Genomic DNA, 23,333 nt, shown 5'->3' with positions numbered 1-23,333 from the left:
TCCAGAAAGAATGGCTGTTATGATGAAATCAACCATAACAAATGCTGGTGGGGCTGTGGGGAAAGAGGAACCCTGCTCCACTGCTGGTGGCAGTGTAAACTGGTGCAACCACTATGGTAATCAGTATGGAGATACCTCAACGAACTAGGGCTGGAAGTCCCATTTGACCCCACTATTCCCCTGCTGGGAATCTTCCCCAAAGAATTAAAAGAATCATACCACAGTGATATATGTGCACCCATGTTCATAGCAGCACAATTTCTAATAGCTAAAACTTGGAAGCAGCCCAAATCCTCATTAACTGGAGACTGGATAAAGAAAATGTGTTTCTTTTTATAAAATGGAGTACTACTCAGCCATAAAAAATGAGAAATTAGAGACATTTATAGCTAAATGGATGCACATCGAGGTGATACTCTTAATTGAAATAAATAGGACACACGTGTAAATATCAAATAGTTTCTCTAGTGTGAGAAACAGAAAGTGTAATTAAGGCCTAAAAAGTATAATAGATAATGTGAAAAAGGAAGAAAAGTGGGAAAGGGGAAGGGGAAGTGGGAGGGGTGGTGGAAAGGAAAGAAGGGAATGGAATTAATATGAGAAAATGGAACAATGGAAACAAATTCTTTGTAAATAGGGAGGGGTGGAGGTGTTCAAAGGAGACCAGGCGAAGTGGGGGAAATAAGACCAAGAGAGTTTATGTAAAGGTGCAAAATTCCAATGATAAATGTCATTATATTGTACACCTAAAATGTATCAATGGTTAGAATTGAATAATTGATAATGAGAAATAGGAAGAAAAGGTCCAAATGGGTAGGGGAAAGGAAAGAAGGGAAAGGAAAAATTATGAGAAATGGAAAAAAAGAAAACAAAGTCTTTATAAATACGGAAGGGTGGAGGGGGTGAAGGGAGGGCAGGGAATGGGGAGAAAATAAGAACCAAGATACATCATGTTAAGGTACAAGTTCCCAATGCGAAATGTGAGTGTATTGTATACCTAAAATGTACCAATAAAAGAATTTAAGGGAAAAAAAGAATTTCTCTAACCAAACAAGGCTTTTTCATATATTACATAAAATTTGAATGCTAAGAAGTAGCCTTCTGACTACATATTTTTCTATTTTTGAAGACAGAAACAGTCATTATTTCTCTGAGGCCAGCATCTAAATCCTTGGTTGAAGAACTCTTCTTGCCTAATCATTTCTGGTATGGGGTATATACCAGTATGACAGTGCATACTTCCTCTTTAAACCTGCTTAGAATTGGTAAAATAATTTCCTTTTAAGCAATTGAACCTGCCCTTACTAAAATACTTACAGTCTCTGATAAACAAACCATTTATTTGATTCAGGAATATTAAGGAAGTAATCTCAGTGTCTTCTTATCTTCTATGAGACCACTCCTACTCATTATTTATGTGTATCTTTATATTCCAGAACATGCAACATTGGATCCAATGGAATGAGCAATGGAAAACTTTCTTTTTATTTTATTTCTTCTTCCTCTTCCTCCCCCCCCCCTCCTCCTCCTCCTCCTCCTCCTCCTCCTCCTCCTCCTCCTCCTCTTCTTCTTCTTCTTCTTCTTCTTCTTCTTCTTCTTCTTCTTCTTCTTCTTCTTCTTCTTCTTCTTCTTCTTCTTCTTCTTCTTTCTTTTTCTTCCTTCTTCTTCTTCTGGCTGTACTCAGTATTAAACGCAGAATCTCACTACCTTGCACTTGTGAAGCAGTTGTGGGACCACTAAGCTAAATCCCCAGCCCTGACTTTTTAATAATAATGTTAAAATTAGAAAGGCTAAATGAAGGTAAATCTTATATTAATCTTATATTAATAATATCAACAAAAATGAAAATGGGGAAAGACAATTTAGAGAGGATGGATGGCAATGGGAGGGAAGGGAACAGTTTAAAAAAGAATCAAGCTGTACTATTTACATCTATCCACTCCCCAAAATGATTGTAAACTGCATGTACTGCAAACACATATTCATAAAAAATTCATGACAGTGTATCATTTCCAATCCATGGTGTGTAGTGGGATCCTCTCCAGTCTTTAATACCATCATCATGTGGTATTTTTCTATACTTACAAAACAACATTTATGTTGTAATGGTGTTTGTCTTAATTTTATTGCATCTGTGAAGTCCCTCTATTCAGATAAGGTCATATTCACAGATATTAGGTTTACCATAACTTTAAGGAGACACAGGTGAATTTACAACAATATGACCTCAAATAAGAGAAGATCATTTCAGTATGTTAGGTCATTGATTTTTGTAGTGGTCTCAGACTTGCTCTTTGTGTGTTGTGTCTGTATGTGAGTGTGTGCAGTGGGTATATCTGCAGTGCCCAAGAGAATATTCATGTAAGCCCTTAATTTTAAAATCTTAATTTTATATTATACTGTAACTAAAAGATTCAATGTAGTAATATATTAATATATATTTGATATTAAAATTATTATTGTGATGTTATGCTTTCATTTTTATACAAAAGATTTGAGACTTGTATATTTTATATTGAGACTGCATTTATAGTGCATCTTTATTTGGACTAAGTAGTTTCAAATCCTCGATTGTGATGTGGGATAGTATTTATCCAATTGGGAAAGATACTTTTTCTTGAAGTTTAGTGACTTTAGCTTTTAATGTTTTAAGTTTACAGTAATGTGAAAATATATTTCCTTTTTGCTTCACCATTTCAACTATTTACACATATCACAATTCATAGGGCAGCATTGGTCTAACAATAAAATAAAGTCCAAGTTTACATTAAGACTCACAACGTGTGTTGGATATTACTGAAAATTTGAGAAATGCAAAATTCTATCTACTCAAACATATAGAACCATAAATAAAACTGCTTTGTAAACTCCCTGGAACTCTGGTGTTGTAAAGGTCTGCATGTATGACTCTCATAATCAATAAATTTGGTGGTGAAAAATGCAGAAGTACTTTTCAATTTCGTTGCTTAACTTTATGGTGAACAAATTCACATGTTGTCAGAAAAGTATTAGTAATGTAGCCCCAGCTTGGTGTTGTAGAAATGAATTAGGACAATATATTAAGGCATGAAATTAGCATGTGGAAAGTACTAAAAAGTAGAAAGAAGGTCAAAGTTTAGACTTCAGAAATGCAGCATATTACTTTATTAACCTTGAGCAACTCACTGGGAATTTCTAGATATGGTGCAATGGCTGGTTGTTGAGGGGATGCAGAAATATGTAATGGGGAGTATTTTTTTATTGCACTCATGACTCAGACAAGAATGGGCAATACAAGGAAGGTTCTGCGGCTGTACTCACTCCTAGATGAGTGAGGCTGCAACTTCTTTTCTTGAGCCTTGGGGCCATAGTGCATCAATCTTCATAAATGAATGTGGGTCTCTTGAGGTCATTTCAAAAGCACCTCACAGTCAATCTTCTGGTGCTATCCATTTGAATCACCCCAAATGGCATCCAGGCAAATGACCTGTTGGTAGAGGCTTGGGACAAAATCCACACAGGAGTAGGAGGCTCCTGGGAACTTGGTAGAAATGACGAGAGTGGCATAATGGTGCCTGGAGGTACACAAGCTCATCTTGAAACTTTCTCAACTTGTGTTTTCATAGGGACACCAGACCTCAGATGCAGAGCTTCAGGGGAAATGGTGGAAACTATCTCCAAGGACATGGAGGAGGCTTGGCTGAAAGAAGTCAGGATTATTAAAGCCTCTATCTTTTGTAAAATGATAAACCACATGGCATGCACATTCATTTATATGTATATACCCACCTATATACATAACACATACATAGGTTCCCAGTTCACCTGGCTGACATTGCAGATGCCATCTTCCTTTAGACATAAACATCTGTAGATACTTATAAGATGCCCCTTTTGAGTATTCTCTTATTCTTCTTGCAGCTTCCTCTCATAGTGTGCAACTTGTCTGAGGATGACTGTCTTCAACGCAGGAGCACCAGTTTGTACAAGGATGGAGATGTGGTGATCGGTGGTTTCTTCTACCTGTACAACTCTTTTTACTTCACTGGTATGTCTCATATAAAACCCAGCGAGGACTTCGTTATCATGGAGTAAGTGTCTTTTTCATTTATTTATTTTCTTCTTAATAATCAGGATCAATAATGCCTGGGGTTTGTGAATGAATGTGAGATCAATACTCTCTGAATCTCTATTCTGTTCTTTCCATGCTCACTTGCTCAGAACTGCTTATAATTTCTTTTTTATTCTGTTCCCTTTTTCATTTTTTGAAAATAGAAGATAATTTTTTCATATTTTATATTCTCTTCCTAAAGGTTAGATCACGAGGGAGACACTATCTTGCACCTACTGTATTATATATAGTCTTCATTATACCTGACTCACCACTGTGTGACATTAACAGGTCTCTATTATAAACTCAATCAAAGCCCTAGATTGAACTCAATAGAATAAGACTGAAGTAAATATCCATTTCCTAAAGACCAGGGTCTGATAATATTTCTCCTTATGCATAAAATATCATATATCCCCACAGCTATTTATGCCTCACTTGCTGAAGCAGATCTTACTGTAGATATTGTAGATATTCAGTTACACTTTCCAATACTATGCGTGTTTTAGTTTCATTTCAGTGCCTGTCTAAGATTGGATCTTCAACTCAAGCCAGGAATAATGGGGTAATATTCTATGAAATGCCACCATCTAATTTGCTTCTTATTCACAGGCATTTTCTTGCTTTTCTGACATCCCCACATCAGTTCTGTAGCTAATGTTATCATTAATAAATACATTTTGTATAGAGTCAGAGCATTCTAGATAACTTGTGCTCCTGTGTACATGGACATGTCACCAGAATCACGTTTGTTTATGTCTCTTGTCTGATGATTGAGACACTAGTGTTGTCTTTACTAGTTGTCCATGCTTGGAAGTAGGGATGGCAGGGTTAAGAATTAGGTCACCTTCTGAGCACAGTAAGTGTTTTACCTATGGCATATTCATTATCATATATAAGATGTTTACTCATATTATTGTTCTCAGGCAATTTTAAGATGTTTATATATTTTTGAGACAAAGTTTTATTATGTTGTCAATGTTGCCCAAATCTTTTGCACTTAAGAAATCTGGCTTTAGCCTCCCAATTAACAGAGACTATAATCATGTGTCATTACAGCTGGCATTTCCTGAGATAATTTTGCAAAATATATTTGATGTTGTTGGTCAATTTCTTTAAGGTAATATTTTAATTGTGATGGTTGGTGTTTATTGTTTCTACTAGTTATTAAGAGGTCTGGAAAATCATTAGGTGAATGAGTCAAGGAAGTCTGGTCTGTATATCCTGCAATCTGTTAAAGTAAAAAATTACTAATGGGACTTACTAAAAAAGCTAGGAAGACTTTTATCTTATCAGGAAAGAATCATCAGTATATATATTGACCACTGTAGTGAATTACAGAAGAGTTGAGGTAGATCCTGAATACTGCCTGTGCTATTGAGAGTTTATGACCAAAATGTAGCATGGACCTCAGGATGGCAAATTACTCAGAGACAACATAAGGGTCATGAGGACCAGGCTAAATCAAACTGAAAGGATTCTAGAGGAAATAATCTCAGTGTGAATGGACATAATCTGGGGACAGTAAGGGATGGAGAACTGGTCAGATAACAAGTGTGATCCAATTTCAAGGATACTTCAAAGGTGCTAGAGAAAAAAATTTTTTCTCTTCCTGAATAAGAGAGGCCACCTACTCTTTCTCTTTCTGTCTTCTGCCCATGTTCACCTGATCACTGTGGCAGTCAGTCTTTTCCCTGACCTTGCACTGTGTACTGTGTCTGTGACTGAAAATAACAGCCTTTCAATTCCGGGAGTTTTTAATGTCCAGGCTATCTTATGACTTAAAATTCTTGAAGTGCCCGTGAAAATGCTTCAGGATTTCCTAAAATCAAAATGAAAAGGAAGAGAACTTTGGAAAATAAAAATATGTAGAGATATAAAACATATATTTATTTTTACAAGATTATATTGTAAAATAGAATTTTAATAGTGTAAAGAAGGATAAGGCCCAAGCATATACATATATGCAATAACCACAATAGTTATACATTAGTTTTTATAATGTTCTGGAGATTATAATTATATATATGTATATCAATAGTAGGATTATTCTGTCTCTGTCAACATATTTTACATAAGAAAAGATAGTATATATGTTTGTATAAACCTCAATATCATCATGAGTATTCATATGCCTATACAACATTATATCTTATAAAACTAACAAGGTTCACTTTCACCAAATTTGGATGTTCCTAATTTTCAAATTGGTTTTTAATTTCATGTTTCTATAGGGAGAATAATATATAGATCTTTGAGGGAGGTAGTTTGTTGCAGCTAGCTGTACATTTTTTTAATTAAAATAAGAGAATTGTTTCAAAAGAATGGCTGGATTCTAAGCTATGTATAATTAAAAGTCATTTTGTGCATATGATCAAAGAACCTTTGAGAAAAATAATAATAAATACTTCCAGTAGCCACATAAGGGAGTATTATTTTCTTCATATTTACACCAAATGTGACATGAGTTGATGTATGCAGATAGTCATTGATATATTTAAATTTTATTAAGAGATGGATTATTTATTTCCGTGTAGTCTTAACAATATTTTATTGTGTGGTTTGCCTTTTACTCCTTTTTCTATCATATTATAGACTTTCAGCATTTAAAATGTTTCATATATTTAAGAAAACAAATATTTGTTTACAAAGTATTTAAAATATTTTAAGAGATTTTTGCTTGAATTAAGTAGTTTGGGAATAATATATAAAAAGTGGATATCAACTTGTAGGTAGAGAAAATACAATCATCCCACTGTGTAAGTTTACACATACATCTGTGTTAATTCTAGTACTTTTTTATGGTTTTGTGTTTTGAACCCAGTGGCTTCCCATTGAGCTTCATCCTCAATCCTCTAAAAATTTGTTTAGGTTCATAGTATTGGAACAGCATCTCTCTAAGTTGTCCAGTTGTCAAAGCTGGGCTAAAACTTGTGAGATTTCTGCCTCAACATCCTACAGTACTGCAATTACAAGTGTATGTGACTAGAAATTGTTTTCATTTTGTATTGAGTACATTAAGTTTATCTTTCACAATAGCTAACATTCACTATCAGCAAAATAATTTAATATTGATCTATTGATTTCCAATACCAGTTATCTGATACAAGGAGCATATCTATTTCCATATGTATTAAATAAATTGAAAGTTTACCCACAGGTAATTTCTCTTTTTTATTCTATCTTATTGGATTGAATTCTAGAATTTAAATATTTTTAAAATATTGTACATATTTAGAAGTAATTTTTCTCTATATTTTTATCATTTAATCTGAATTACTTTCACTAACTTCAAATAATTCTTATGTTTAAAAACCTCTAAGATAAGTTTTGCTATTGCCACGAAAACCCTTGTCTTCATTTTTTAATGAAAGTGGTGTGAACTTCGATGGAACTCAGTGGTGAATATTGACATCTTTGCAATATGTTCTTTAATGTTTTCATCTTCTTCAATAGAATTGTATGGTTTAGTTCAAGTATCCAGGGCAAAATATTTTATTCTGTTTGTATATTACATACATTTCCCCCATGATGCTTGATGTTAGTGATCTTAGGTTGGAAAGTTTTGACAACTGTTCATATATTTACTCTTTGATTGGGCATTGTACACTTTATGAATCATGAATCCTCTTCAGATTTTTTTAAGTTTCTAAAGTGAGTCATTTTCTACTTTATGAGCTATTAATACTGGCACTTTTCTTTAATTATTTTTTTCTCTGCTGTTTTACTGCATGTTAACTTTATGGATTAGAAATTCCAGAGCCATAGAACCATAGAATTAGTTACCAATTCTAGTGCTTAACTATAATCAACACAAAGCATCCAAAGCAGATCACAGCGCATGCGCAGAGCGGATTTTGTTGTTAATGTGAGATTTCTAGAAGATGAGTGAGTGGCTGGAGCACACAGCAGCTCCTGGTGCACACAGCACACCTGCTCTGAGACTTTTTTTTTGCATTTAAGGAAGATCAGTGTTTTGATTGAACGTTTCTTCTTTAAATTCACTGAAGACTGTCAATTTTAAACTGTGTATTTTTATGGAATGAAATGGGAAGTGCTGATTTTATTTAAATTTTCCAATAATTAAATAACACAAATTAACATATCCATACCCTCACGCACATCTCCACATGGATAAATGTGGACAGGGATTTTGTTTTAATTACATTTAAAGTCACAATGTGAACTAAATATCTTTTCCTATAAGTAGTGTATGTGACAGGAAATGAGTAGTGATTAGTACAAAATGTATATCCTTTGGTAAAGATAATATTTTTCTCCTTCAAGGAAAGATAAGATTAAAAAGACTAAGTTTTAAATACATACCCAGAATAATTCTTTGCACATATTTGTACTCATAAAAAGCCAATATAAACTTTATAAAATCACAAATTTATTGTCTATATTTTTGTTTTAGAGAAGAATATTTTCGTAGACTGAATACCTATTAATTTTTAGAAAGAAATTAATTTGTAAATACATCCAGGCTCACTGTATGTTGCAAATTTTATTCTTTCAGAGCTCTGCAAAAATATATAGGTATATTCCTATAATTTTACATTATATTTTACTTCAGTCCCTTTGTGTAATTACATTTATATTTTAATTAAATAAGTCTTTCACAAAGATAAATACAATTATTTAAATCTAGCTACATGAATTTGCACATTATTTCTTTTCTTATATGATTTTCTTTACAATTAATTTTCCTGATTTTGTTTAATTAGAAGTTTTGAGTGATGACTATTTTATTACCCATTCTTTGATATTGACTTTATACTCTTGCTTTCTAATCTCTTATCCCTAGTACTGTATACTATTAAACATGTGTTTATTATCTTTTTTCCTGTTTTTAAAGTGCAGAATAATTTTATTTTCTTATACAGTATGCTTCTTTGTTTGCCAAGAAATACAACGCTTGCATATTTTATCTCAAAGGAAAGATTTTTCTCATTCTTTTTCTTCCTTCACTGGTTATGTTGCATCAAGTTGCTACATCCTAATCACTGGTTTGACTTTGTCTAGTATCTAAGACTAACTCATCAGAGTCACTATAGATTTGTACATTGTCTCAATATTTACTAAACTTTGGTAAGAAGTTTGGATTTGTGTCTGTGTAAGTGGAAGTGAGGGTGTGAATTCAAGTCTGACTGCTCACCTAGTTTATCACTGAATCAGAATTTCTATGACTGACCAAAAGATTTCTCTCTTGTGGACATTTCCACAACTGATTCAAATAAAGAGCTCACTTTTTTGTCAGGATCAAACTGGAAATATATTAATAGGTTTTCTCCATTCTCAATATAAATAGCTTGAGTTTTATATAGAGAGAATCATATGTATGATAAAATATGTGATTTATCAGGGTTAACATCACTATCTTCATGATCATCATTATTGATATGTCTATTTAATCTATGACTCATTTAAAGATTAAGAGCTGTTATTGATCTTATAATAATGTTTAGATCCATTGCTTCATAGTGCTAAAATCTCCATTAAAAGTACCACACTATACTACTATAAATGTGCTCAAAGTCACTAATTATTTTGCTTTTCTTAATTGTTATTTCTGTGTCTTTAGAGAAAAGGTAAGCATGATAATTATGGAATTTTGTTTAAATTTTTCATTTTTAAGGGAACAGTTATTACAAGACCACTTTGCAAAATATGTTTGATTGACTCCCCAGTGCTAGATGAAAATCTTAATATGCTTTCATTTCTTTTTTTCCCTTCAAATACATATTATCTAGTTATAATTTAAATTTTTTGCTCCTAATAGTTAAAATTTTTCTCTTCTAGCTTTTAGGTAGTTTGTATTTGGTCATATTAACATAGGTTTTTTTGGACAATTTCATTTTTTCTTTATTTCCAGTTATCTATGGAAGTATTTGCTTTGAGTTACCAGTTACTGACAGGAGAAGAATTAGATATTCACAGATTAACTTAAAGTCACGAAAGAGGAAATAAAGACAATCAGTAATGTGTCAGTTGACATGACTGAAGCAGACACTAATAACTTCTGAGGAAAAAAAGTCTAAATAACGATCCTAAATTCACTTCACATTGCAATGGCACAAGAAGCAGATCAACACTTTAGAAAATCTACAACTGTTTATTATTGTCAGCAACACACAAACACAAATTAAATAATAATGGTTTTAGATAATTCATTGCTCAATATTCAAACATACCAACATGCAAATAAAAATACTAGAAAATTATTCATAGAAATGAATTATACAACAAATATTAACCAGAAAATTCTCCAAAATGACAAATTTACAAAGAAACATGTAGATTTTTAAAAATTCGAAGTTTCCTACATGAGTTATGTTGGAGATAGAAAATGGAATACTCAATTTTAATTTAGAAGATAACATAAATCAGTACCCCCCCAACCCCCCCCAAACACACAAGGAACTTGAGTGTATTCAAACATAAATTCAATATGAAAGAAGGACATCAGATGTAGGAAAGATTCTGAAACAAAAATAGGTGAATGATGTAAAAACAGCTGAAAATTGAAAGGTCCATTAATTTTTAAAGAGATGAGAAAATATGTCCAGTTCAGCAACTGGTGTTTAGTTGTATAATGCATGGTAAATTAGAAGGGTAGAAAATAGCACTTACCCAAATAGAAGGGATACGGTAGAATAACAAAAGCAAATACATACAAATACATGAAAAACAAACCCTAGAATATGAGTTAGAAGCAATGTGAAAATAGAAACCAAAGTATTCATAGTAGAAGAAAGGACATTTGTTAATTATTACAAAATTCCACCTATTTTTTCACTTGAATACTGTACAATTTGTGAAATTTGATGAGAAAACAACAAATTTAGTTAACTCTTTGTGAAAGATATGTAGAAACGAAATTAATTTGAAAAATTTCACCGACAAAATGTCACAGTTATTATGCCAATATTACTTGGAAAATACAGTGAGAATAAATCTTTGGTAGTTTTATTAAATACCAACAAATTAGATAAAATGCCTTATAGAAATAATAAGAAAATGTATGCTTAATTTATAATGCTGTGGATTTTCAAATTATCACAAATAAATAATATGATCTTACACACATTAATATTTAAGATAATGTAGATACAAAAAATAAAAAGAAGAAAATGAAGTTTATAATGATGAAGACGAGAAGGAAAAATACCAATAAGAAAACATATGGCAGTATTCTGGGGAATTCCAACTCTGTCTGAGAGAAAGATGACACTTCTGCAATAATAGTCTGGTTAAATTAGTTAAATTAATAAAGGTTAAATTAGCAAGTTGTATTTATTAGACATATATAGATAGCTGTATGGCACAACTGAAAAATACGTATTCTGTGCTGGAATGTGGCAGAGGAGTAGAGAACTAGTATAGAGGGAGGGTCCCTGGGGTCAATTTACATCAGTGCAAGAAAAAAAAAACATATTCTTTCCCCTCAAACAAGGAGTATTAAAAAGATGTGCATATGAACTAGTTTCATCAAGCCTCAACAGGTAGAACAATCAGGAATACTACAAAAAGACTCTGTGCTATAGTCTTGCAAAATCAAATATCAGGCAGTATTAATGAAAAATGTCACTTGTTGGGAAACCATTTACAAGATATCAGAAAATGTGGAGCACAGATGCTATTTAAGATAAGCACTACAACAGATGTCAAATTTTGCATTGAAATTATTTTTCACTTTTTAATGTGAAAAGGGACTATGCATGCACAGTGCCACCTCTCTTAGTATCCTGAGAATTTTCACTCTTGTCCATCCTTTATTTCTCTTCCAAATGTCTTTGCCTTTTCAAGGTTTCCCCTCCTGTGAAGAACTAAAGGTAACAGGAGCTTCTTGGGTTTCAATGGTAGAGCCATCCTTCTGCTGCATCATACTCACCCCACAGATGCCAACATATTCTGCATGTGTGCACCATTCAATGTTTTGTTCCCCTATTTGTTATTTCAGCTTCATATGGATGTCATGTCTGTAACATGAACTATTAAATGGTATATTACTGTTTGAGATCAACTTAGTTCTTTATAATACAAAATATTTATAACCACATCCTAAACATCTCCTGCTTTTCCATCCTTCACACTTTCCTTTGTAAATGGAATCAGTTTCCTTTGTGCATGTAAAAAGTGGTAAGGATCACCAAGACCCTAAGTTATGCCATTACTTTAGTATAAGTTCTAAAACCTTCTAGGCACAAGCTCTTCCAGAAACAAATTATAATGTCTGGTTATTCATCTTGATTTAGAATGTGATCTTAAATCAGATTTCTGTATAAAAGTGTACCACAAGCAATGTCTAAAGTAAGATTTGTTTATCATAAGCCTTCAAGCTAAGAAATTAAGAGAGCACCTGATTGATAGTTTTTGCGTGGAGATGTGTCAATGTTTCCTTCTATCACAAAAATATGAAGCAAGTTCTCTTTGATCTATTATAAGGACATTAATCTCATCCATGATAAATCCACAGGCAGAATCTAGTTTAACATAAATCAACTTCCAAAAGTCAACCTAAAGCCAGCACATTCAGGTTTAGGCTCTTAGGATACGAATTATGGGGAGACACAGCATTCAATTAACAAGTGGTATTGTCCTGGACTGGAAGACAATTATGTATTGAGTCTTTTCTCTAAGGACTACTTGCTCTCTTTTCAGCCTTATCCACAACAGTTACCAGAATGTTCTAGCCATCAGTTTTGCCATTGAAGAGATCAACAGAAATCCTCATCTTTTACCCAACATATCTCTGGGATATGAGTACCATAATTTAATTTACAGTCACTGGAAGTTTTTAGAAAGTATCATCACTTTGTACACAGGACAAAATGGGACACCTAACTATAGCTGTGGGAGAGAGACTAAATCTGTAGCATTACTCACAGGATCACCGTGGGTAATTTCTTCTCAAATTGGACCTTTGCTGGAACTCTACAAATTTCCACAGGTGAGACAGGGTAAATAGGGCAGGATCAAATCATGCCACATTAGTGGACAGTTTCAGATTGAGTTCCTAAGGATGGTGAATGGATGGACTGGGTTTATGTGATGCACAAATTGTACAACCTCAAAATGTAACACACTGAGATTTTTCAATTACCCATATTCTCTTTATGTACATCAGGAAGGAGGTACAGAGGAAATTAAGGATTTCCTGAACTCAGAGTCTGCTCAGTTATTTTCTAAAACAGGACACTTATGAAGTGAGATGATTAAATAGATGGGATAATGAATATTTCCTTGTACAATTTTCAGATTTTTTTCAGTACTCTTCAGGTCTAAGGTTGTGCTTTGCGTCAACTTGCTTCACAAAACTTTCACTTTTCTTTTCCTTTTAGCTTACCTTTGGCGCTTTTGATCCCGAGTTCAGTGAAACTAGTCAGTTTCCTTCTGTCCATCAGATGGCCTCAAAGGATGAATCTCTGGCCCTTGGCATGGTGTCCTTGATGCTTCATTTCCACTGGACCTGGGTGGGACTGGTCATCACAGCAGGTCAGAATGGTTTTCGATTTCTCTCAGATGTGAGGGGAGAGATGGACAAGAATGGAGTCTGTGTAGCATTTGTAAAAATGATCGAAAATGCTATTGCATCATACCTCTGGAGTCCAAAGCTGCAAGATTTCCTGAGCAGAGAAACATCACCTGTAAATGTGGTTATCATTTATTATGATACTGACAGTCTTAATGATATAAACTATCAGGTCGGGGTACATCTAGTGACATGGAGAGTCTGGGTGACAAACACGCAATGGCATGCTGAACTGTCTGGGAGAAATTTTATCCTTGATTCATTCCATGGGAGTCTCGTTTTTACACACCACTATGAGGAGATTTCCGGTTTTAATGAGTTTATCCAGACAGCTACCCCCTTCAAATACCCAGAAGACACTTTCCTCACTCTGTATTGGTTCAGGAATTTCCGCTGCTCATTCTCTGATTCTGACTGTTCACTGAAGGACTGTACACCTAATGCTTCTCTGGCATGGCTGCCTGCAAATCGTTTTGACACTGCCATGAGTGAAGGGAGCTACAACGCATACAATGCTGTGTATTTGGTAGCGTACGCCCTGCAAGAGATGCTTCTTCAACAAGGTGAAATGCAACTGATCGGAAGTGGGGACACCACGGTGTTCTCCCCCTGGCAGGTAATGTATTTTTACTGTAAGGCAGGCCCTGGTATCATGATCATCTTATAGAACTTTCTACAAGTGCTCAAATCCAGTAAACAAAAATCTTTTCCTGAAAAACCCAAAGATTCTGTATTAATTTTATTTTTGAGATAAAATTTTGACCTGGAAATGAATCAAGATCATTGCTTTGGTTGGAAAAGATGTTAATATTCTATCTAATCATATTTTCCATCAAAAGATGAAAACTTTACCCTTGCAGTTTAAAAGAGAAAACATGAATATATATGAATATTATATATTATATATGAATATATACATATGAATATTTGTATATATAATTTACTTATGTACCTAAATGTGGTAAATATTGCAGTGGATGTTTTATATAAAATTTGCATTTTATTCTATAACCATTTTGGATTGATAACCTCATTTTGCACATCAATACTGTGGGAACAATCACAAAATTCTGATTAGACAGTGTTGCCACCCATCCAAATCATATATTTACATGGATTTTGTTTAAATATCTTCTCTTCAAGCTGACAATTTAGAAACATTGTGATATTTAATTTATTCCACTTCATTTGTTGCCTGTGTTGAGCTTCCACTATGAAACAAGGAGTAAAGAAAATTAGCAACTGTCCCACATTCAGGTTTTGTTTCTTAACATTGGGATGCAATTCATCATAGGATTATTCATCCTTTTCAGCTCCACCCCTTTCTGAAGGACCTCCAGTTCAACAGTCCCACTGGAGAACAAGTAAACTTAGGCAAGGCAAATAAAGTGGGTACAAAGTATGATATTCTCAACTTGTGGAACTTTCCAGAAGGTGTTAGACTCAGGGTGAAAGTTGGAGGGTTTTCCCCTCAGGCTCCACTTGGTCAACAGCTGTCTGTGTCTGAGGAGATGATAGAGTGGGCTGCAGGAATTACTGAGGTAAGTTGGATCTGCACATAACTCATTCCATAACTTATTTCATTAGACATAAATAAATGAAATTCTCTGTATTTTGTGCCCCACCCCTGGTCACAAATAGTCACAATTGGAATAACAGTTCACCTTTCAATGCTAAGCATTTTCTTATTTCTCTAATTTCTGTTGAATGGGAATAAAGGTCATTTACTTAACCATATTTTAGTCAATACTCATGTTTTTATCATAAGTATGGGATTCAAGTAAATATATGACTTTATGCATTTATAAAAAATGTTTGTTACTATGGTTGTGAAAGGTTAAGTAAAATTTAGAGAAGTTGCCAACACTCATCTGATTTTCCCCAGACTCCCCGCTCTGTATGCAGTGAGAGCTGCAGTTCTGGATTCAGGAAATCCCCCCAGGAGGGAAAACCTGCCTGTTGTTTTGATTGCACCCCTTGCCCAGAGAATGAGATTGCCAATGAAACAGGTAAGAGTAAAACTTCTCAACCAATTGTCATGCTTTCTTTGGCTTCACATAACTCCAAGAAAAGAATATAATTTTGAACTGAAGAGCAAAGGCAAACTCTTTCTTCCTTTATTGAGCAATTTACCTCTGTAATATTACCCTTTCATAAACCACACTCTCTATCCCCTGAGCTATTTCTGAGATTTTTTCTTTTGCTTTCCAGGGAATGAGATATAGACACATTCTACCACCGGGCCACATCCCCATTTCTTTTAAATTTATTATGCTTAGAAAAAAATCTCACTAAGTTTCTCAGGCTCACCTAAAACTTTTGATCCACCAACTATAGCTTCTAGAAGTTGGGAATATAGGCATTTGCCACCACACCTGGTGCCTTTATATATTTTTCTAGACTCATTGAAAGCATGATGTTCTCAGCCCATTAGGGTGGTGCATGCCTGTTATCCCAGCACTCTGAGAGGCTGGGGCAGTATGGTTGAGTTTGAGCTCTATCTGGGACAGCTTAATGATTTAGTGAGATAATTTTACAAAATCAAAAATCACAAAATGCTGGAATCTAATACAGTGTGAAGGCCCTGGGATTTGTCTTCAGTTCCACAGAAACACAAATAAAAGAAAGTACTGTACTCTCAACAGGAAATTAGAAGAATAAAGACATGCCATGCCCAGGATCCTAATAAACACTATATGTCATAATATGAACTAAGACAAATAATAACAACATGTACCAAAAAGAGGGTAGGGCAATAGGATGAGGAAGGAGGAGGGACATGAAAGGGGAAGGTGATTACAAAAAAGAAACTAGCTGTGGTATGTACATGTCACTGCTCCCAAAGATGATTGTAAACTCCATGAACTGCAAAGATAAAAATATTTTAAAAGAATAAATAATGAGATAAGTGCCAGAAAACCCTCTTTTACTCCCCAAAGTTGCTTCTCTTTCACCTCCATCACTATTTTAACAGAATATTATTAAGTACCAACACTTCTTTTTGAAGCTTCATTTAGATCTTCTCAAAGACAATGAAATTCCAGATCCTTAGTTTCTCAGTACCTAGCATGTCTCTTGACACAAGTGCTAGAGGGACCTTGGCTTTTTATCCTTGCTCTCCTGCAATTTATAGGCGATTAAGGGAGACTGCATCTTGGGGTGTATTGCATAACCTGTGCATTTAATTTTAAAAAAGGATTGTAAAAGATGCATTGTAATTAATTTCTCTCAAAACACTCTTGCTTACTTTGACCACATCCCATAATTTCTGCCACTTTTTGCAACAGGTTTTAATAAGCATCTTTATTTGCACTGTTAGGCTGTAACATCTTCAAAATGTTTACCTTTCTTGTCATTGTGACTTTGGGGAAGAGCCAGAGGGAGCACTGTGTGGCAAATCCAGTGAACAGGTAGATGAGGATGCACCATAGTGTTCTACAGCCTGCTTTTCTGTACTTAACTGCAGAGTTCACTGAATATTTGACCACATCTCATAGAGACACAAAAAAAGACTTCCTGAACCAATTCAGAAAGCTGCAAGAATTATGGGAAAAGTGCTTTAAAAGTAAAGGAGGGTATATTAAGGGAAATTAATACCAATCTGTCTTTTACTGTCACAATGTTTAAAATTTTAACATTGTCCATACTTTTGAATTAATAATTCCATATGGATATGAATTATGGTTAGGGCCATGAGCTTCAAGATTTATATCTGCATAGAGTGTAGGATGTAATAAATGATCAAGTCTACATTTTTATCTGTGTATTATAAACTTTTTTTCACAAAGCCCTTAGCCTCTGTATTATATCAGATGGGCGTAGGGTATGTTAAATTCTTGATATGATCAACAGAAATGGAGACCATGGAATATCTCTAATTTGTATAATAGGTGAAGTACATAAAATGAGGTTCAGTATTATTAAAGAATGGAGAATATGCAGATGGGTTTTGGGCCATGATGCAGAAATGGTAAAGAAAATCCATATTGAATATTTTTGAACAACAAAATTGTCACTTTGGAAATAGTTGAATTTTTGATAATAAACCTTGGCATGGTAAAATCACCTCTGTGCTGCATATTTTAAATTTTTAACTGTTACATATTTTAATTTCACAATATTTAGCATAATTTTGAATTAATTTTCAAATATAATGAGATCTATTATATAGTGTAACATGCAGTATACTCAGATTGGGTGTATGGTGTTTTCAGATATATATATTCCATGTGCACACATAGAGAAGAATACGCCCACATTATCTGCTTCTGGATTAAGAAATGCAGTCTTCAGTATTAAAAATATATATCATATAAAAATAATATCATATAAATTTACATAGTTATTATATAAACTAATATAAATATAGCATGTAATACTAAAACAGAAACTGTCTTTGAGAATTTTACCTACCAAACTCTTGGATTGAAGGTAAAACTATCATTAGAAAGAAATACTTACCTGATATATACTTATATGCTATTATGTACATTTAAATAAAGGATGAAATCCTACATTTAGAGATTTTTATCAGAAACTAGCCAAAAAGCACTAATTCCACTAAACTAAAATGAGAGACAAAAAATATTATGACAGGAAATTTTAAGAAAATATATAGATGCAGAAAACAAATTTAAAAATCTAACTTGATTCTAGTAAAAAACAACCCTTATAACCTTTAATAAATTTGATCAGAAAGAAAGAATTGCAGAATAATAAAATTTAATTACTAAGAATTTGTTTATTTCAGTCTATGAAAATGTGCTTGAAATTTAGAAATTCACAAGAAAATAGCAAAATAATCCTAAGGAAAAAATGAAAAATATCCACAGTATAATATCTGTTAGCAATATGAGCTTATAAATTAATATTTTCCTAGAATTTTTACGGTACTTGTAGCCTCATTGGAAAAATTGATAAGCATTCAAAAACATACTAATACTGAGCATATTAAGGAAAAGTGAAAAAATATTCATTTTGTATGATGGGGTAGTTTGGCAGTCATAGCCAAAAATGTCACTAATAAAACAAATTTCACGCTACTCTGTGTAAAGAAAACTCCAATATGTGATAGAGGCTACATCATGACTAGATTTGGTTTTTGCAACATAACTCAATACAGTTGTTTCCCATAAAATAGAAATTAAATAACTAAAGAAAAATACAATAAAATTGAGCACCTTTTGATAATTTAGAAATAAACAATGACAATAATGATGCTTACAAAATTAGAAATAGGAGGAAACCATCTTAGTTCCATAAATAATGTACAGAATGCAAAGCAAACATAATATTGATGAAATCAAGAATGTGATAAGAATTCATTTGACTTCTTCTACTCAATTACAATTTTGGGGGGAAAATTAAAATATGAAATTCTCAGTAAAGATTTAGTATAACTGATATTATTTTTCAATATTAGTAGTATGTATATGATATTAATGAATTAATAAATTAATGAATTTACTTTTCCATGACAATGATTTATGTTAAAATACTTATGAATCTAACAAAACATTCAAAAAATTTAAACTATATTTAAAGTGTTAAATACTAATAAATACTAATCAAAGATTCTTGTAATGTTTGGATATCTAGTGTTTAGAAATGAAAGAAAAAAATTTATACTAAATAAACTGAAATAAATTGTGAATAAAACATGCTCATGGATAGAAGATTCAATGTTGGAAAAATGTCAGTACTTACCAAGTTGATGTGTTAATCTATGCAGTTTTGGTAAATATTCAATTTTGTGGGGTGTTTTTTTTTTTTTGTGGTACTGGGGATTGAACTCAGGACCTTGCACTTGCAAGGCAGACACATTGCCACTGAGCTAAATCCCCAGCCCTTCAATTATGTCTTTTAGTGAAACTCACAACCTTTTATAGGGTGACAATTCATACACATCCTGATGTTAAGTACTATTGGCAATACCTGCTTCACAGAACTTGTCAGATTATGGTGGTTTGTCAATAATTTCTTGCAGATTGAAAGAAAACCTAGGACAACACCTACAGAGATTTATTTTAGGTACAGAAGGCATTCTACTTTGTGAAAAGAAAGAAATGCTGTTATGAATGTGCCAGATTAATAAGGACAATAAAGTGTCATCCATGAGATCATAAATAAGATGGCCAGTATCAATAAGTAACTGATTCTTACATAATATTTTTACATATTTACAAAAAAACCAGAGAAACTTGCCTCAACTAACCATGAGCATCTTATGGTAAGGGCTGGGAATAGGAAGGAAAAACTAAAATCACAGTGATAATAATTTGAATTTCTCACTAGACATGGAGTAGTGTGTGACATGTCCAGATCATCAGTAAGCCAACATTCAGAGGAACCACTATCTCAAAAAATCTGGGCAAAGGATAAAAAGAGAAAACGAAACAAAAAGAAATAGAATAAGAGATAATGTTTATTCTAGTAAAAAATATTAGATAATCCTTAAAAAGATGCATCAAGTAGAAAGAGAAACAACACAAATTCATAAAACAGAATACATAGTCTGTTTTACAGATACAGAGAAAATCTTCTACAAAAATATAATATAAATAATTTCACATTAAGCTATTTGAAAATGTAATAAAACTTACAAATTTAAAGACAGTTAACTTTCCAAAGAAAAAATAAGTTCTCCCATAGCATCATGTCAGTTATCAAAATTGAATTCCCAATTATTTTTTTCCACAATTATTGAGCTGTAAATATTTTTATCATTGAACTTTAGAAGCTTTCAGTGGTATATCATATCAATTTACTTTAGAAAGTTGGAAAAATAAAACTTTGGAAAACTCATTTTATTTTATGAAACAAGATACACTTTGCTAACCACACTTTACAATGCAAGTTTCAGAAAAAAAACCCTTATAGGTTTTCCATCTTTTACTAAATTCACATTTTTAAATCTTAGCTTAGAGGTGTCTTTAGGGGGGTTATATTGTGACCATACTTAATGTACATAATATAACTTCTGGTAATAGTACGTGGAATAAGCAATAATCTCAGAAATGAGAAAACATCCTAAAATCAAACATCTTTCCATGATTTATAAAGAAGAAATGGCAAATCAACCATTGCTAAAATGGGAGCAGAATGAAAGTGTCTTAATTACATTAATTAGATATAAACAATGCTAAAGGAATTATCATGTATTCTGGTTTAATATTGAAATAAAAAATGAGACAAGCATGTTCCATATCATCACTTCTACTTGAAAATATGCTGGAGGTCTTGACTAAAGAAATATTGTCATAAAATATATAAAACAAATATTTAATGGAAAGACTTTGTTTCCATTTTTTCACTTCCTCATATTAATTCCATTACCCAAGAAATATGATGTATTATTTTGTGACTATACTTATGTATAAGGATAAGAAATAGGTAAACAAACATAAACAATTGAATTTAGTGCTGAACAAATACAAGGTTAATACACAAATACTATATTTATATCTCACTCATAAGCTATTCAAAATGAAAATTTAAAAGATGATATTTATTATATCTTAAGTTTAGAAATATTCATCAATAAAGTCTATTAAGGTTTTGAATGATTCTACCAATAAATTATTGAAAAGAGTTTAGACCAAAGGAACTAAAACTTGTGGTTGTAAAAGTATATTTATGATGGAAGACTCAATAATGAAAAGATTTTTGTATGTGCTCATCCAATTTGTCTAGCAATTCAATCTAGTTGTAATCAAAAATTCCATTATACTTGGAATAAAAATGATAATTGTAGAAAGTGAAGGAATTTACTATGCTTGACCTTGAGCAGAATTGCTAATATTTGGTTCCCTAGATCTTAATAAAAAATATGGTGAGGAATCCTCCCTATATTTTTTTCCTTGACTGAATACCAAGACCATTGTTTACAGAGGTTTAGTTTAGAAAGGTAGGTCTTGAAGAGAAAAATACTGCGATGGCTAAAGTAGATATACAATGAGGAAAAATTTGTTTGGTTCTCTTCACCATGAAGAAGCTGATTGGTACTAATTGCAAATTACGGTCTATGTAATTTTTTACTTAATGCCCAGAACAACAAAGTAGGACAGTTCACATCAACTATTCCAGTGAATTTCTGCATTGGGGAAGAGATGTAAATAATGTGAAAGAATAAACTTGGAATGCTAACAGTTTGCATTCCACACTAGATAAGGAGCAGTGTATGAAGTGTCCAGATCATCAGTATGCCAACACTCAGCAAAACCATTGCATTGAAAAGTCTGTGACATTTCTGACTTTTGAAGATCCCATGGGGAAGGCTCTGGCTGGTACCGCCCTGAGTCTCACTGTCCTCACAGCTGCTGTTCTTGGGCTCTTTGTGAAGCACCGAGACACTCCCATTGTCAAAGCCAACAACCGAAATCTCAGTTACATCCTGCTCATCTCCCTTATCTTCTGCTTTCTCTGCTCCTTACTCTTTGTTGGCCGTCCCAACACAGCCACCTGCATCCTCCAGCAGACCACATTTGGAGTTGTGTTCACTGTGGCTGTTTCCACCGTCTTGGCCAAAACTGTCACTGTGGTGCTGGCCTTTAAGGTCACTGCTCCAGGCAGAAGGATGAGGCAGTTGTTGGTATCAGGGACACCTAACTACATCATTCCCATTTGCTGCCTGATCCAACTCACTCTCTGTGGAGTCTGGATGGGCACTAATCCACCCTACATTGACACAGATGCTCACTCTGAACATGGCCACATCATCATCGTGTGCAACAAGGGCTCACTCACTGCCTTCTACTGTGTCCTTGGCTACCTGGGCTCCCTGGCCCTGGTGAGCTTCACTGTGGCTTTCCTGGCCAGGAACCTCCCAGACACCTTCAATGAAGCCAAGTTCCTGACCTTCAGCATGCTGGTGTTCTGCAGTGTGTGGGTCACGTTCCTCCCTGTGTACCACAGCACCAAGGGGAAGGTCATGGTGGCCATGGAGGTCTTCTCCATCTTGGCCTCTGGTGCAGGGTTGCTGGCCTGCATTTTTGCCCCCAAGTGTTATATTATTTTATTAAGGGAAGATAGACTTTCTTTGCCTAAATTCAAAGATACAATATATACTAGAAGTAAAAATCCTTCTTAAATTTAATTTAATAATGTATTTTTTTCTGAAATACATGGAGGACCCTGAGGTTAATCAGCACCATTCATTTAGAGAAATGTTAAATAGCAATATGGGTTTCACTTTAATGAACCAATGGCTTTTACTTCTTTGTGTAGTAGTTTAACATTCAGTACAACATATAGCCATCATCATTATAATGTAAAGTTCTTCTGGATATATTTTATTCCTCCAATAATATCTAATTGCATTTTTATTATGTTTGCTTAGTCTCTTCTTTGATTTTTGAAACTATTTTTTTTGCAGTACTTGGGGTTGATCCCAAGGACTCCAGACTGAAATACATCCCTACCCCTTTGTAATTTCCTTCTTTATTTTGAGGAAAATTCTTGTAAAGTCTAAGTTGCCAAGGGCGGCCTTGAACTTGAATCCTTCCAATTCAAAATCATGGAGAGAATAGTACATCTAATTATTCTAGGGTCAATATCCTAATCAAGTGCTATGAAAGATGTAGACATGGGAAAGGAACCCAAGCAGGTTTTCTAACTAGTGTATGTGAAGAAAAACTAAAGGACACAAGAATATGCAGTCTTGGTAAAATATGGTTAAATGTGATAGGCATGGTTGTGGACTTCTGTAAT

At 33.5% G+C, this 23,333-nt stretch overlaps 1 protein-coding gene across 1 annotated transcript; it reads left to right on the top strand.

Annotated features, from left to right (window-relative positions):
* The first annotated feature begins 1,794 nt into the window (after positions 1 to 1,794).
* Positions 1,795 to 22,713, top strand: LOC101697158 (vomeronasal type-2 receptor 116). Its single transcript, XM_087210206.1, has 7 exons — positions 1,795 to 1,800; positions 3,901 to 4,070; positions 12,755 to 13,043; positions 13,435 to 14,241; positions 14,939 to 15,166; positions 15,511 to 15,634; positions 21,791 to 22,713. Exons 1-7 carry the CDS (start codon positions 1,795 to 1,797, stop codon positions 22,711 to 22,713), a joined length of 2,547 nt encoding a protein of 848 aa, XP_087066332.1.
* The last annotated feature ends 620 nt before the right edge of the window (positions 22,714 to 23,333 follow it).

The sequence above is a fragment of the Heterocephalus glaber genome, unplaced genomic scaffold (assembly GCF_053883595.1).
Source record: "Heterocephalus glaber isolate CG9 unplaced genomic scaffold, H.glaber_assembly_v1.0 deba00001126, whole genome shotgun sequence".
NCBI classification, from domain to species: domain Eukaryota; kingdom Metazoa; phylum Chordata; class Mammalia; order Rodentia; family Bathyergidae; genus Heterocephalus; species Heterocephalus glaber.
The sequence above is the reverse complement of the archived record's forward strand: the minus strand, read 5'-3'. Positions and strand labels throughout refer to the sequence as shown.